Genomic DNA, 15,942 nt, shown 5'->3' on the forward strand with positions numbered 1-15,942 from the left:
GGTGTGGTGGTATTTGTGGTGGTATTTGTGGTGGTGTTCATGGAGATGATTGTGGCAGTGAGCCGAGAGAGGTGTAATGACAGCGACTGGAGTTACTTGCAAGCGAGACATTCCCAAACCAGGGCACACCTGTCTACGAAAGAGCGGTGGATCTTAGGGCAGCCATCTCTTGTTGAGAATGGCATCTGTGTGAGCCACTGCTGTCCCCCACAACACCTGGAGCCCATAGGTCTACTGGGAAGGTTGGGATACTCTCTTACTGGCCTCTGCGTGTGGTGGAGATAGATTTTCTAGGGCTTCTGAGATGGTATCCTATTTTCATTTAGAAAAATGGAGCGATCCCTCGGTTCCCTGGGAGGTTTCCTGTTGTGAGGTGGCCTGGCCATAAATCGAGGCGCCATCTTCCACTTCCTCCTCTTGCTGGTGGATGAGGGGCATCCAGAGGGGAATAGTCTTAGAACTGGGAGGGGCACAAATCACAGCTGACGAAGATGCACTGGCTGTGGGCTGTCCTCCTCTTCTGGCCTATGTGGCCTCAGTGGAGTCCTGAGGTTGGAAGTGGGTAAACAGAGGAAGGTCGAGGGCTCAGGGTCTGCCTACTCCACTCACAAAGAGCAGCAGTGCTTGTGCCCGAGGGCTGCATCACCCATTCTGCCTGAGCAGCCTACTGGGCTCTTTCTCTCTGCTGGCCTCCAAGGCTCCCCCCTAGGCCTGAGACCTGACCTTCCAGAGCGAAGGCATCTGGGGATTTCTGGCCTCTGCTCAGAGGTTTTTCCAAATCCTTTGGCTCTGCCTGGACCTTGTATCAAAGTATCCCCAACTAGAGGAAGATAAGCCCCTTGCTAGCATATGCCAGCCCTGCCTGCAGACAGCAAATGGGCCCTGGGGTTCTAGGAGAGCTGTAAACTTGGGCAGGGGCCATCAGAACTCTGATGAGAGATGGTCAGAGAAGGCCCGGGGCCTAGGTAGGTGCCGAACCTACCCCGACCTTCCCTGCCCTCCCACCTGGGGCTCCCAGAAAGCTCTCACTGCTCTGGGGAAGGCGGGCAGTACAGTGATGGGTGCTTGTGCTCCGTGGGCCCTCTCATCCCACCACTGCCCCAGCTCTGCCCAGCTCTCAGCCTGCCACAACTCTCCAGGCCCCCAAGTTCTAGAAGCTCTTGGACCACGTAGGAGGCATTCAAGCCCGGGTCCTACCACTGCAGAGCCCCGGGCTTCCTGATGCCAGTGGTCCCCTCACTGTGCGGAAGAAACCACAGCCCCACTGGGTCTTGGGAGTTAGAGAACAGCAAGCAAGTATTTGAGGATGCAACCTCAGAGCCAGAAGCTCCAGTGTTAGCTCAAACTCAACCTTCTCACTTTTCTATACCTCAGTTTTCCCATTTGTAAAGTGGGGTGACAGTGATCTCCCTCTCCAAATTTTCTGGGGCTCAGTGAGATATTCAGCACACAGGAGTCCCCAGGGATTCCTGTTTCATTTCTTTTTCCAGAAATATCCGAGAACAGTGGGGTCTTACCTGCCCTGGAACTAGGAAGGGGGCCTTGGCAGGTAGAACCAGTCATAGTACAAAATGAAAACTCAAGCCTTTGGTTCAAGAAATCAGTAAGAATTGCACAGCACATTACCATGGCTAGCAAAGGCCACTCTAAGCCCAGGGTCCTCTGTGAGCACCCAGGTCACCCACTGATGTAGTCAGGTTTTACAAATTTAAATAAACTAAATAATTTAAGTTTATAGTTTTATTTTATAATATTCACCTAAAACATCAAATGCAGAAGAGTATAGGAGATCTGCTCATGTACTAGAGGCCCAAAGAATCCAGCTGAGGCCTGGATTCCTCGGCAGTGTCCTGCACGAGTCCAGCTGGAGGCCTGGAGCCCATGACGATGTCTCATGCAAGTCTGTGTCCAGGACCTGCACTGGGAAGGCCCAAGGTCAGTGGTGGGAGCTAGAAAGTCTGCGCCTGCAGGATGAAGGATCTGTGCCAGCAGGCTGGGGATCTGCACGGGAGCTGGGAAGCGATGCTCAAGGGAAGGCCCAGAGCTTCCCCGGAAAGAACCATGCCATCCCCAGCGACAGTGAGGACCCAAGTTCCTCCGAAGATGAGAACAGCTGAGTGCAGATCAGGAGAGCCAGCGCGACAAGCTGCTCCAGTAGAACCCACAGCACCATCTTCGCCTCCACTTCTCCTTTTATGCTGCCGGCGACAATCCTCAGACAGGCCTTCTGCAGCCAGTACCAGGCCAGTTTAGTGCATCTGGGAGTTACAAACTGCCTGTTAGTTAATCCACCACATCCACCTCACATAGCCCTGCAGCAGGAACCTGGCAACTTAAGCTGGAGGCTCTGGTTCAGTGTGTGAGGGTGGGGAGCAGAGCGCACCCCTCTGCTGAGCCTCACAGTGAGTGGATAGTGCCCCCTGGGACCACATTTATTAAGGTACTCCTGCTGGTGTTGGGGAGACACCAAGTGGAGAGTGAAGAAGAGGAGGTTCTGGACCTATTGACACCTTCTGGTGAGGCTCAGATCTTGACTCATGCCTGGTGCCTGGAAAACCCATGATAGACACAGAGCGGCCCATGTGCAGACATTTGGAAGAGGTGGGAAGCCAGCCTGGTGTGCCCAGTGCCTGCAGCTGTTCAGGTCACGGGGGCCAGGAGAGGGGACTTGGCCTGAGGTCTCAGCCCAGGTGGCCTGTGGGCATGGGGAGCTGGCCCAGGAAGAGGAGAGGAAGGCAGCTGTGAAAGGTGGAGGTACACATGCTAGCTCCAGGGAGGTGTGGTGCCCAGCCAGATAAAGGTGGCCAGAGCTGAAGGCCTCTAGGGATACGGCAGGGCTCTGACTTCCCCGTGGGGAGCTCGTGTGGGTCCTTCCCATAGCAAGGCTCTCTCCAAACCCTGGCCCCTCTAGGACTCCATGTATCCCCGTGATGGCACCATGAGGTGGTCAAGGTGAAGAGTTTAGAAGCCACACTGTCCCCATCGTGCAGTTCTTGCTGTGTGCCCAGGACAGACCACAGGTCCCTGAGCCTGGGCAGGGTCCCTGGGGATATGCAGGGCAGAAGAGCTGGGACTGGGTTGAGCTGGGCCAGCCTGCCCCTCCTGTGGGTGCACAAATCCTTCTAGGCCCCACCTGGAGTGCAGTGTATGGGATCCCAATGTCCAGGGAGCACAGAGACCCATCCTAGTAGGTCACATAGCTGCTAATGGCGGGGGTGGAGGGGTCCCTTGCCCTGACCTCTGGCCTCCCAGGCCAGGCCTCTGGCTATTTCCGGTGGGGCCTTGGCCAGGTAGGGGTCCCTTCGGGGCAGTGCTGGGGGACAGCGCAGGCTGGTGGCGGTGGCAGTGGCGGCTCAGAGCCTGCCTGCGTGGGGAAGCTCCTAGCAGCGTCACCACACAGCTATTCTCAGCCTTTCTCCTTTTATGGTGCCGGAAGTGAGCGGCAGAGCTGGGCTGGCTCAGGGGAGGCATTTAAATGGAAATACAGAGAACAGCAGGAAAGCACAGCCACATGGCGGGGGTGGCAGGCTGTCCTGGACACTGCCCCCTCCCTGGCACAAGTTCTGAACACCGACACCCACCCCCTGAGGGCGTCTGCAGGGGCCAGCTGGTAGTGAAAACTCAGTCCTGACCTGATGGCGGAGCAGGCTACCCAGCAGCACGATTCAGGGTGGGTGGGCTTTCAGGGAGGCAGTGGGGTGGGCACTTGACCTGGCTCGGGGCCCTGGGGGCCACAGATGGGGAGCAGCCCCCCTGCTCCTACTGCCACCCAGCCCCAGAAGTTTCTGCAAGCCTTCCTCACCCCTGAGAAAGTCCTCTGCTGGGCTCCTGGAGACCCTCATTCCTGACCCTCTCAGAGCACTGTCGGGCTGCTGGCTCAGAAGCAGTCTCCACCAGCCTGTCTCTCCCCGTCCCCACGGCCTCCCAGCAGTAGTCCTGGCAGCACCAGGCTTCAGGCCCTCCTGTGACCTTCTCACTGCACTCGGGTGCTCCAGCTTCTGGACGGCTCCCTGCTGCCCCCTGGGCCACTTGCCGCTGCCCACTTCACCCAGGCGTCCTTCCTCACCTCTGGGCAGCTGACCTCAGCACACCTCACCAGCAGAGATCCTGAGGGGAGTGAAGCAGGCTCCATGTGCTCAGAGCAAGGCCAGGGCTGGCTGCTGGCAGCAGTGGGAGTGCGCAGAGGGAGTGCAAGGCCCAGAAAGCCCAGAAGCCTTTCTGGCAGTGTAGACCCTGGCTCAGGCTGTGTGTGTGTGTGTGTGTGTGTGTGTGTGTGTGTGTGTGTGTGTTTACTGAGGATTGAACCTAGAGCTTTTGCACTGGGCTCCATCCCCAGCCCTTTAGTTTTGCTTTTTATTCTGAGGCAGGGTCTTACTAAGTTGCCCAAGCTGGACTCACACTGGCCATCGTCCTGCCTCGGCCTCCCAAGCAGCTGAGATCACAGGCACGCACAACTACATTAAGTTAGGCTGCTTGTGCTCTGACATGGAGTTGGGGTTTGTCCACTGAACAAGGGGTGGTGAGCAGGAGGCTGGGCGGGCATTCTGGGTGGAGGAAAGCTCCTGGCCCCGAGTCCTCTTCTTCCCCTCCCCTACTCAGTCCACACAGACAAGAGTGGCCCTTTAGTGCAGTCTGATCTCTGTGTGAGGTGGGAAAGGGCCTGGGGCTGGTGTGTGCATGAGGCCTGAAGGAGAACAGGGACAGGAGGCCTTTGATCCTGTTCAGTGGGCTCTGCTGCTCAGCCAAGCCTGGGGCAGGCTCTGCCGAGGGGCACCCAGGACAACCTCCCTGGCCCAGTGCCATCTGGTGCTTCCGCCTCGCAGCTGTCTCCCAGTACATGCGCTCTACACCATACCACAGTGCGCACCCAGGCTGGCAGGGCAGCTGAGTTGCTCCCTCACAAGAGTCCCCTGAGATGCCTGCTGGTGTCCTTCAGAGAATTCCAAGTCTGGGCTGCAGCCAACTGCTGGTGCTGACACTGCAGCGGGGCCATGGCTCCACTGATAGCAGGCAAGGGCCTCTGGGGGAAACTGAGGCCAGGGAAGCTATGGGGACTGAGGGATTTTGCCGCAAATGGCATAGGGCAGGTCATGTCCATGGCATGTCTCTGAGAACCTGGAGGTCTTCCTCACAGTACCCCTCACCTCAGGGCTCTGGCCTTCCTTGCCCTGGTCGCCCCTGATGTGTGGCCTCAATTTCTCTTCTGAATAATGTATGAGGATGGTGGTCATGAGACAGAGGCATTGCTTGTGGGTGGGCTTTTGCACCCTGTGCCCTTTTGGAGGCCAGGGGGGCAAAGGTCTGAGTCTCTGAGACCCAAAGGGACTCCTGGGCACAAGGAGTAGCAGGGTGATGCCGGATCTATGGAAAAATACTGAGCACCCTTAGGGGCTGGACTGGAGGAGCTGAAGCAGGAGGCAGGAAGGAGGAGGGAGGAGGGAGGAGGGAGGAGGGTCTGGTGTGTGGGGGCCCCGGAAGGCACAGGCTGCCTGTTCCAGGGACCAGGATACAGTACACAGCCTGCCAGACGGAAGAGGAAGAAAGGAAGGAAGGAAGGGGGGCAGAGAGAAAATGTTCCTGCAGCTCAGAGGGGGTGTCTGGAGAGGAAACAGCCTCAGTCACCTGAGGCCCCAGTTCTCCTCCCCTCCCAGCTTGCCACTCTCCAGCTCAGCGGGGTGGAGGGCAGCTGTGCCCACCTCTCAGGACCTCTGCCTGGGGGTGAAGATGCCTTTGTGAGAAGTTTCAAAGGAACAGCTGTGCTCTGGTTTCTCCCCAGTTCCCCTCCCCAGTCCTTTGCCTCCTCTTTCGGTCTTCTCCCTCCCTAGTCCCAGTATGGCCTTCCATGGAGCCTGGGAGCCTCACCCCCCAGCTCCGGGTTTCTGCCTCCCTCATCACCTGTCCGCATGTTGGCCAGATGTGAGCAGTGGAGGTGGCAGGAGGTCATCCTTAAAGGGCCAGTGGGAGAGCTAGGGTGGATAGGATCCTCCCTTCCCAGGCAGCTCACCCACACATCAGCCCCACTTCAGCTTCTGAAGGCAAAAGGGGTGGCAGAGTGAGGAAGTACCCAGAATCCTCCCCTGAGGGGTCCAGGGTGGGCCTGCCTCCTTACCTCTGGTCCCAGACATGGTGCTGTGAGGAGAGCCTCACAGGAGGAGGAGCTGGGGGACTTCAGTCTTCCCTGTAGCCCCCAGACCCAGCACTGTCATCCCTTCTACAGATGGAAAGGCGAGGTTCCGGTGAACAGCGGCTTAGTCTTTCTACTGAGAAACCCAGAAGGGTATATTCCTCCCTCCGTTCCTCAGGGCCCCTGCCAAGCACCTTGGGAAGCCCTGCCTGTGCCAGCAAGGTGACAGCTGGAAGTGGGGGCTGAGAGCAGATTGTGGCCTCCTAGGCTAGACAGCAAAGGACTCCAGGCATAAGGGTGTGGATGAAGGCTACCCACTGGGAGACCTTGGCAAGGAGCTTGAGTGGGCTGCCTGGGGGCTCAGGGCCAGCCCAGTCTTCCCCAACCCACCAGGGAGTGTGTGGTGATGGAGTGAGGCCAGGTGGCCCAGGGTGACCCTGCGGAACAGCAGGGCTGTGAGGCTGGGTAGAAGATCCTACAGTTCGGCCAGAGCAAGGGGCAGAAAATCTCACCCCTCAAGGTGGTGGGGCCCAGGGTGGATGGGAGCAAGAGGGTGGCTACTGCTGTCATCTTCCCTGCTGACCCAGCTTCTTGCTCAAGGGGGGTGGGATACAGGGTCCCCAAAGCCCAGACCAGCGGGGACAACCGGGTACCTGAAGAATGTGGTGGGTGGTCAGTGTGCTTGTGTTTACTGGCATGCATGTGTGCATGTGTATGAGTACACACAGATGTGCTCTGTATGTGTGCATGCACCTATGTGTGTGCATATACACATGAGTGTGCATGGGTATTCAGGAGAGGATGTGAACGCTACCCTGGAGCAGCTGCGCTCAGCCTCAGCCGCTTGGAGCCTACTGCAGTTAGGGCGTGGGGGGAGCACTAGTAGGCCAGAGCTTTGTCCCCAGGTGGCAGCCAACCCTGTGAAAACCTTAGCAGTCAGTGGCACAGAGAATGGTGTGCCAGCCAGACCATGTCCAGTCCTTGGAGCCAGGCAGGGATGGCTGAAGCCACCACAAGGGGGCCATGTGCTCTGGGGGAGTGGAAACGCTCGGGACAGGATGGAGGCCTGGGCTTTCCAGGTAGGTAGCCTGAATACCTCTGAAGGTCTAGGCTGTCCATGAGCATCCCGGAGGCCACGCGAGCCTGTCAGCATGCCCCTGTTATCAAGCACTTTCAGGAGCTGGGGAGAGAGTTCAAGGCCCCAGGGACAAATCAGGACAGGGAGGTTGGAGAGGTCTGACACTGGGGGGCCAGGAGTCCCAGAGATTGTGCCTAAGGAAGTGTGACCCCAGACTGAAAGGGGTGTCATTGCACCCTTCGATCAGAACCTGGGGGCCCAAAGCTTGGAGCCCTGGGGTTGAGGCCAGAATGGAGAGCAGGGCTTTAGGGCTGCACAGCCCCCTGGGGTCACGCTGGCCTACCCCTACCCTTGCAGGGCCTCCCTTGCTCTGGCACACCGTGCCTCAAAAGGCAGTTAGCACAGCTTGGCTCTGGGAGCATGAGGCCTCTGCCCCCTGTTGCCCAGGCGCAGCCCGCAGCCCCTCCCCAGCCTCAGTCCCTCTTGTCAGGAAGCTGGCTGGTGGCAGCTAGAGGAGCCAGGGCCCCTCTGATCAGAGCCGCGCCCTCCCCTCCTCCCCCCACTTCCTGGGCAGTAGGGAGCCAACCCAGCCTCTTTCCCTGAGGCGGAAGAATGGAGGAGCCTCAAGCCTCCAATGCGAAGGTTTGCTGAGGGCTTCTGGGGTGATAATTGGGCAGCGATTAAGTGTTCCCAGAGCAGCAGCTGTTGCCTGTCACCTGTCACCATGACCCTATGTTCACAGCTTCTGCAGACCCGGCAGGGAGGGAGTGGAGGCTCTGTGGGCCCTGCCCCCGCTCCACACCAGCCTCCCCCCAGTCTGTACAGAGCATGCTCCGGCAGCTGAGCCTGGGTGGGCCATCTGTGTCCAGCTCTGTTGCAGCAAGCTACAGGAAGAGGCGGTGAGGGGCCATGGCGTCCTGGGGACACTACGTCACCTCACCAAGGGTCTGCTTTACATTGAGCCCTAGGCTGCTCTTGGACCAATCTTGGAAACTCCCTCCCCGTCTACTCACCCAAAGGGCTGCTGCTGGCCTTCCAGGCTCAGTGTGGCAGCGCAGCACCCCGCAGCACAATCACCAAGCTTCACACCCCCAGCCTCTTACTCTAGGAAGTTGTCAGTGGGGGCTGCCTGGGGTGGGGCTGGGAGAGGCTGGAGACTACTGCAGGCAAAGGCCTAGGCCTTTAAGCATGTGAAACATCAGGGTCTGGCCCCTGGCCCTGCATGCATGGACACAGTCACAGCCACTGTCCAGTTGCCTGCTCAGCCCAATGCCAGAGTCTCTGGCCCCTGGTCCTGTGGTGACGAAGTGCAGGTGCCTCTGGGCTCTGACGCCCCTGCAGCCTCCAGCCCCTGGGATTCCTCCACGGGAAGGGAAGGTGCCAGTTGGTTCCCATTTCTGCAGTTTCTCTGCCTAGCTCCCCCTCCCAGTGGAGCCCCTCCACCCTCTCTTCTTTGTTCGCCCACTCACCTTTAATTAGAAATGCCAGGAGAGCCATTTTGGGGGAGTTTTTTTTTTTTTTTTTTCCCAGAAAGACATTCCCCTCAGGAGAGGAAGCCCAGGGGAAGGGGGAGGGAGTAAAGAGAAATGGGGGGCTGGTGTGTGGGGATTCCAGTGGGAAGGAGAACAAGGTGGATTGGGGGCTCAGGTATGTGTGTATGCAGGACTCTGAGTGGGGGGATGAGTGTTTGCAGGGCTCTAGGTAAGGGGATGGATGCGACTGGTCCATGGGTGGGGAGATGAGTGGATGTAGGGTTCTAGGTACAAGGATGAGTGTGTGCGAGTCCCCGAGTGGGGGCTGTGAGTGTATGCAGGGCTCTGAGTGGGGGGAGACGAGAGCATGTAGGGCTCTGAGTGGGGGCTGTGAGCGTATGCAGGGCTCTGAGTGGGGGAGATGAGAGTATATAGGGCTCTGAGTGGGGGAATGAGTGTATGTAGGGCTCCGAGTGGGGGGAGATGAGTGTGTGCAGTCCCTGGGCAGGGGGATGAGCAAGTGCCAGTCCCTGAGTGGGGGGATGACTGAATGCAGGATTGGAGTGGGGGGTGTGAGTGTGGGCTGGGCTCTGAGTGAGAGGATGAGTTGTGTAGGCTGAGTGGGGGGTGTGAGTGTGTAGGGTGTGCAGGGCTCTGAGGAGGGAGTAAGTGTTGGAGGGGCTATGAGTGTGCAGGGTGGCTGTGTGTGAGAGAATGCCAGGGAGCAGCGGCGAGGGATATGGTGTCCTCGCTGTCACCAAGTGTCTGGGCCTCTGCTGTGGGCAATGGTGTCACCTGTTCCCAGGTAACATCCGAAGACAGGCCCAGCCTCCTCCATCCAGGCCAGCACTGGAGTAACTCTGGAAGTGTGTCCCATCCCTCCTCTGTGGCTCCAGTTGCCAGGGAAGCGGAAGGGGCCTCCCTCCCTAGGGAATCTCAGCTTCCGGAGCCCCATTCCTTATATGGCATCTTGCTTTCCTCTGCCTCTCCCGGCTGCCAGCACCCATCTCCACTCCCTCCTCCCTCTCCTTCCTCTTTCTCCCCCGACCCCCCCCCCGTTCCTGTTGGAAGTTGTAGAGCCTCTGGCCAGGCTCTGGCTGTGACCTGAGGTCTCAGGTCCAGCGCCCTTCCCTAGGCTAAAGGAACCGGCACCTCCTCAGACACCCCCCTCCTTGTCCCCAAGTAGCAATTTCTAAGTGAAATGCGGAGGGTGGGGGGGCTCACCAAAAGCTTGGCTGTGGGGCACTGTGGGGCCGGTCCAGCCCCATCCAGTCACTGTGTTACACAACACCATCAATGCCAGGGCGCAGGCAGAGCCTCAGGTGGGTGTTCTTTCCTCACACGGATACAGAGGCCGGGCCAGACGCTGGACGCAGGCCCTGGGGTCAGGGATGGGAGGAGATTTGTGGGTGTCGACTCCCTGGATCCCCAGCTGAAGGCCAGGGGTCTGATAAGGCTCCTCGCAGGAGTCTATCCTCATAAAGCCAGGTGGTGCGAAGGCAGGACCGCAAGGACCCAGAAGAGCAATGCTCAGCGGGACCCCTCCTTTAGGAAAGAGACCTTGAGACCAAGGGGGAGGGGGCGCAGGCGGCCTTTGCCCGCCCTCGCTGGCCAGACGGTGGCGAGGTCCTCTAGGCTGAAGGAGCCAGCCTGGTGGGAGGCGCGGCAGCATTAGTCACCCTGGCCCTGCAGAGTGTGCAGGGGGCGGGTCCTCGCTTGCTCCGCTGCCTCCCGGAGGCGCGAGTGGGCGTGGGAGGCGGGGCCTGCGGCGAGCGGGGCGCGGGCGGCCAATGGGAGCCGGCGCTCGTGGAGCGGCCGCCCACAGCCGCGGGCTTCATAAAGCGCCGGCGGCTGCGGCTCAGCGCAGAGCTCGGCAGTGTCCTCCCTGAGCGGTGACTGCTGCTCTTCCCGCTGATCCAACTGCAGCATCAGCCACCGTCCGGCTGCTGTGCCTGTCCCGAGCGCCACCGCCGTTCCCGCCAGTTCGGAGTGTCAGTGCCTGTGCGCAGATGGAGCTGGACCACATGACGAGCGGCGGCCTCCACGCCTATCCCGGGGCACGGGGTGCGCCGGCGGCCAAGCCTAATGTGATCCTGCAGATCGGTAAGTGCCGGGCGGAGATGCTGGAGCATGTGCGGAGGACCCACCGGCACCTGCTCACCGAGGTGTCCAAGCAGGTGGAGCGTGAGCTGAAGGGGCTGCACAGGTCAGTGGGCAAGCTGGAGAACAACCTGGACGGCTACGTGCCCACGGGCGACTCTCAGCGCTGGAAGAAGTCTATCAAGGCCTGCCTCTGCCGCTGCCAGGAAACCATCGCCAACCTGGAGCGCTGGGTGAAGCGCGAGATGCACGTGTGGCGAGAAGTCTTCTACCGGCTGGAGAGGTGGGCCGATCGCCTGGAGTCCATGGGCGGCAAGTACCCGGTGGGCAATGAGCCGGCCCGCCACACGGTCTCAGTGGGTGTCGGAGGTCCTGAGAGCTACTGCCACGAGGCTGACGGCTATGACTACACGGTCAGCCCCTATGCCATCACCCCTCCGCCTGCAGCTGGCGAGCTGCCGGGACAGGATCCAGCTGAGGCCCAGCAGTACCCACCATGGGGGACGGGTGAGGATGGGCAGCCAAGCCCTGGAGTGGACACTCAGATCTTTGAGGACCCTCGAGAGTTCCTGAGCCACTTGGAGGAGTACTTGCGGCAGGTGGGTGGCTCTGAGGAGTACTGGCTGTCCCAGATCCAGAACCACATGAATGGGCCAGCCAAGAAGTGGTGGGAGTTCAAGCAGGGCTCCGTGAAGAACTGGGTGGAGTTCAAGAAAGAGTTCCTGCAGTACAGCGAGGGCACCCTATCCCGGGAGGCCATCCAGCGTGAACTAGACCTGCCGCAGAAGCAGGGAGAGCCACTGGACCAGTTCTTGTGGCGCAAGCGGGACCTGTACCAGACTCTGTATGTGGACGCTGAGGAGGAGGAGATCATCCAGTATGTGGTGGGCACCTTGCAGCCCAAGCTCAAGCGCTTTCTGAGACACCCCCTACCCAAGACTCTGGAACAGCTCATCCAGAGGGGCATGGAGGTGCAGGACGGCCTGGAGCAGGCGGCTGAGCCAGCCGGGCCCCAGCTGCCTGCTGAGGATGAGGCTGAGGCCGTTACACCTGCCCTCACCAGCGAGTCTGTGGCCAGTGACCGGACCCAGCCTGAGTAGAGGGCATCCCAGAGCCCCCAGCCTGCCAGCCACATCCACTGTGTGGCCTTTGCCAACTAGGACTTGAGCTTTGGCTGACTCACACCGGGGCAGCCTCATCCAGCCAGGCAGCCCCTTGGCCTCCTGGCGCTGCTCACACAGACCCATGCCATCCAGCTGCGAGCAACACCCCGAACAGCAAAGGAGCTCCTCCCCTGCAGGGCTCCTGCCTGTCACCCTCCCCTCTGTCTGTCTTCCTGGCCCTGGCCCTGGCCTTGCCTGAGCTGGCAAGTGGCTCTACCCTCCACACTCTCAGGCCATCACAGACCATCCTCACCTTCCTCATTCTGCTCCAATGCCTGGGCCCTCTCAGCATTCAAAAAAACAAAGTGTCGGAAGACGGGGTCCAGTGGGATCCCAGCCCCTGGGGCACCCCAGGGCAGAAGCTAAAGTAGAACCAGTGCCAAAGGAACCTCACCTCTGGAGACAGCATCCCTGGCAAGCACAGCAGAGCCCATGGACACCTTCCTCGCCCCCCAGAACAGTTGGCCAGCCTTGAGCAGCATGGCTTCCCATTCCCAGGGAAAGCCCAAATTGCAGATGCAACAGCAGCAGCAGCAGACCTGACATCCTGGTGCCTCCTGGCCCCCAGGTGAGCCCCTGCCCCCAGGGCATCTTAGAATTGTTAGGGTCCATGGCAAAAGTCCTTTTTCCAGATAAACCTACCAAGGCTCAGAGGTTTTCCCAGCAAATTAGCTGCAGGGAAGGGGTGTGGGTACAGAGTCCCTAGGGACCAAGACCAGGGCCAGGTGGGAGGCAGTGCTGGGGGAGCCTGCAGAGCCAGCTCACACGGACCTTGTTCTTTCTTATCCCAGCACAGTGATTCACACCAGCCTGGGGAAGAATCAGAACTCAGTTTGGTGACTCACCCTCAGCAGGCAGAGGGTCCCAGAGAAACTGAATCCTCAAATCCGGCTGAGGCAGCAGCCGGCACCTTTGGAGCCAGGAGAATGACAACAGGTAAGGGGAGTCCTGTCCCTCCTGCCCAAGCACATCCCTCACCTGTCCTAGCCCTCTGGACAATCTGAGGCTCTGCTTGGGTCCCAGAGTGCCAGCCCATCTGTCGTCTACCCCTGTCCTTCTTGTGAGCCCGCGTGGTCTGCAGGCACTGTCGCTTACAGCGACCTTTTCCTCTTTCCCTCAGGTCTCAAGGCTGTCTTCAGGAGTTTGCTGTCATACCTCACACCCTCTCCTCCCTTCTCCGAGCAGCCTGCACACAAGTCCCAGGACAGCTGAGAGAGGGCAGCTGTCGTAAAAAAGCGGCCTGGCAGAGGGCAGCACCCCAGCTCAACCCAAGAGCTGGTGACGAAGCCAGGCCAGCGTGAGGGCCAGGGCCTGCCACTATGCCTGCCCCGCTGGCCACCAGCTGCCTATTCCCGGAGCCACTGCAGCTGGAGCGGGGGTCCACTACCCTGGCACCCCCTGCTCGCTGCATGCCCATTGTCTGCTGCCAGAGCCTTTCAGGAGCTCTGAGGCCAGGCCCCCAGCTGCTGCTCCTGCCCAGTGGCCACCAACCCAGCTCTGGGAGAGCCCCAGACCTCTGTTTCTGGGTGTCCTAGCTCTCCATCCTGCTCTGCTGTTGCCTAGGATGGACCCTTGTCACTGCCCAGCACCTGCTTCCCGGTGCTGGGAGCCCTTGGTGCCTGCAGTCCAAGCAGGCCCTGGTTGGAGGTTTCTCTTTCTGCCTTGCCCACTGCATTCCAGATTCTGGGGGCCAGCTCTGCGCTCCAGCCTGTGCCCCGGCCAGCCCCCACAGATTTTATTTTCAGCACATAAGCCATAACTCTTCCTCATTGGCCAGCACCAGCCACTTGGAGGCCCTGGGACCTGGGAAGACCCTGGGCACCTCACGAGGGTATGACTGTCCCTTTCCAGACCAGGCCATGCGTTCTCAGCCAGGATATGTACCCCTTCCACCTACCCTTGAAGACAGGCTCTTTTTATAAGATTTTGTTAATAAAACCCTGAAACTTCTCAGAGTGTTTGTGCTGTTTCTCTAAGGGTACAGGCTGAGGGGAGCAGATGTGGGGGAGGCCTCCTAACCTGAGGTGGCTGTGGAGTCTCCATGAGTACAGAAAGGGGGCTCAGTTGGGCGTCCCAGATCCTTGGCATGGAAAGGCCCACAGGCTCCACACGCAGAAACCTGGCTTGACCCTTACCCCGCATGGCTCCCACCCTGAGGCAGAGGGGTAGAAGCCAGTTACTGTCTCTTTGAGTGGGCAGGAGGGCCTGTGCCAGGTAGGCACTGCCAACATAGCCTGCTTGGGCCCTGCGGCCAGGGTGACATGATCAATGCAGGAGAAGGACCCTGGCCAGCCCTGGACGTGGGACATTGGCATTGGCCTCTCTACACCTACTTTTCCTCATTTGCCAACCATTCCTGGCACTACCCATGAGCAGGCCAAGAACTTGGCAAGGAGAGAATTTCTACCCCTGTGGGAGGCCAGCCTCACCTGCCTTTGGAGAGGGTGCTGGTTTTCCAAAGGTGGGGGAGAGATGGCCTGAAGTTTGTCAGCATTTGATGGGAAGCAGGACTCAGAGGAGAGAGACAGTGACAAGGAAGGGTTTTTGCAGCCAGCATGAAGTCTTCCAGCCAGCTGGAACCCTAGGCAGGGGCTAAAGTTGGCACCTACAGGAGAAATTTTTCCAGTAAGGAAGTCTCAGGGCCGCCCACAGCCTTCCAGTGGGCTGTCAGGCTGTCCGCAGACTCCAGGCTTTCCTCATTCCTGCAGACATCCTCAGCTCAATCTCTGGACTGGGGCTGAGATGGCTGGATGCAGCCTGCCTGGCTAGACCATCGCAGCTCCAGCAGTCACATGCGGGTGCTTGTCAGTCTCCTCTGACCTCTCAGATAGGATTGCTGTGCTTGGAGGGGCCGGGGCAGGACAGCAAGGGCATCATGGGTGGTGCCTGCCAAGCCCAGTGAGGGCAAAGAGGCACCTGCTGGGCTCCTGGCCAAATTGCAGCCCTTACCACACCTGCCAAGGACAGAATAGAACCTGCAGGGCACAGAGAGCAGGTCTGGGGGCAGGACACAGATGGAGCAGCGGGGAGGGCCACCTGCCACCAGGAAATGTCATCACCCTCCTCATGGGCCAGGGCGTGCACTGGATAAAAGACTGCCTCCTCCTTACTTTCCTCCCTTTTAAAAGAAAATAACAAAAGTACTGCTCAGAGGCAGGAGAGGAGAAGCCAGGGAGCAGAGACAGCACCCTGCGCACACACAGCAACCCAAGGAAAGTCGAGGCTGTGCCTAAGGCGCCCTTCCTTGGAACGGGCGGGCAGTCCAAGTACCAGCGAGTGGGACAGCTCCAAGTCTGTTACCAAGGAAAGAGGCAGAAGGACACACGGGGCCATAACCTGGAGCCCAAGAGCCTGCCCCACACCTCCACATCCCGTCACCACCCCGACTGTCTGCCCAGTCAGATGCCACTGTTCAGGTTCATCTCACCGCAGGATGGGGAAACTGAGGTATGGAATGAGGTTGTGCTTTCCCTGAACTTTGGAACAGGACTGGGCCTGGGGTAAGAGAGCTGGGGGAGTGCTGAGGCCTCATCTTGCAGACCCTGCATGATGGGCTTTGCTCAACCCAAGCACTGCAGCGTCCACCTCAGGGAGCCTCTGCCACCTCTGGAGGCTCAGAAGCTGCAGCAGTCAGGGACGTGCCCGCTCAGGCTTCCCTGATGCAGGTCCTACCCGTAGGGCTTCCTTTCAGAAGGGGAACAGTAAATCTTTGCCTCTTGCTGAGGATGGGGATCAAAGACAGATAAAAGAGCCATGCTGGGGGGGCACTCAAGGGCTAGGCACAGGGAGGAGGGCTGTGAGGCTGTGGATATCAGGAGGCCTGAGCCAGGAAGGGTGGGAGGGCACGTGGGGCCGCTTCTGATCCCTGGCCTTGGCCAACTAGGAGCCCCTCGTTGCTGCAGGTGATGATTGAAGTCTTCTGGGGCCTCCCATGTCTCTTGGTCTGTTTCCAGCCCAAGGGGCCTTCCCACATTCGCCTCTGGCTCAAAGCTTGTGGCCTATGTT

At 59.5% G+C, this 15,942-nt stretch overlaps 1 protein-coding gene and 1 long non-coding RNA gene across 2 annotated transcripts; one reads left to right on the forward strand and one right to left on the reverse strand.

Moving 5' to 3' along the window:
- Positions 1-1,998: 1,998 nt before the first annotated feature.
- On the reverse strand, positions 1,999-10,206 carry LOC111818828. The gene is made up of 3 exons (XR_002822717.1): positions 9,899-10,206; positions 6,110-6,211; positions 1,999-2,258 (listed from the first exon to the last, which is right to left on the reverse strand). It is a non-coding gene; the product is annotated as an uncharacterized LOC111818828 (long non-coding RNA).
- Positions 10,207-10,558: 352 nt separating this feature from the next.
- Arc (activity regulated cytoskeleton associated protein) lies at positions 10,559-13,870 on the forward strand. The gene is made up of 3 exons (XM_004638920.2): positions 10,559-12,505; positions 12,729-12,873; positions 13,058-13,870. The coding sequence occupies exon 1, from the start codon at positions 10,684-10,686 to the stop codon at positions 11,872-11,874; it is 1,191 nt and encodes a 396-aa protein (XP_004638977.1). The 5' UTR covers positions 10,559-10,683; the 3' UTR covers positions 11,875-12,505; positions 12,729-12,873; positions 13,058-13,870.
- Positions 13,871-15,942: the final 2,072 nt, after the last annotated feature.

Source organism: Octodon degus, unplaced genomic scaffold, assembly GCF_000260255.1.
Source record: "Octodon degus isolate 3935 unplaced genomic scaffold, OctDeg1.0 scaffold00104, whole genome shotgun sequence".
NCBI lineage: Eukaryota > Metazoa > Chordata > Mammalia > Rodentia > Octodontidae > Octodon > Octodon degus.

Coding starts and splice junctions, on each gene's coding strand:
- Arc (XM_004638920.2), top strand. CDS start 10,684: ATGGAGCTGGACCACATGACGAGCGGCGGCCTCCACGCCTATCCCGGG.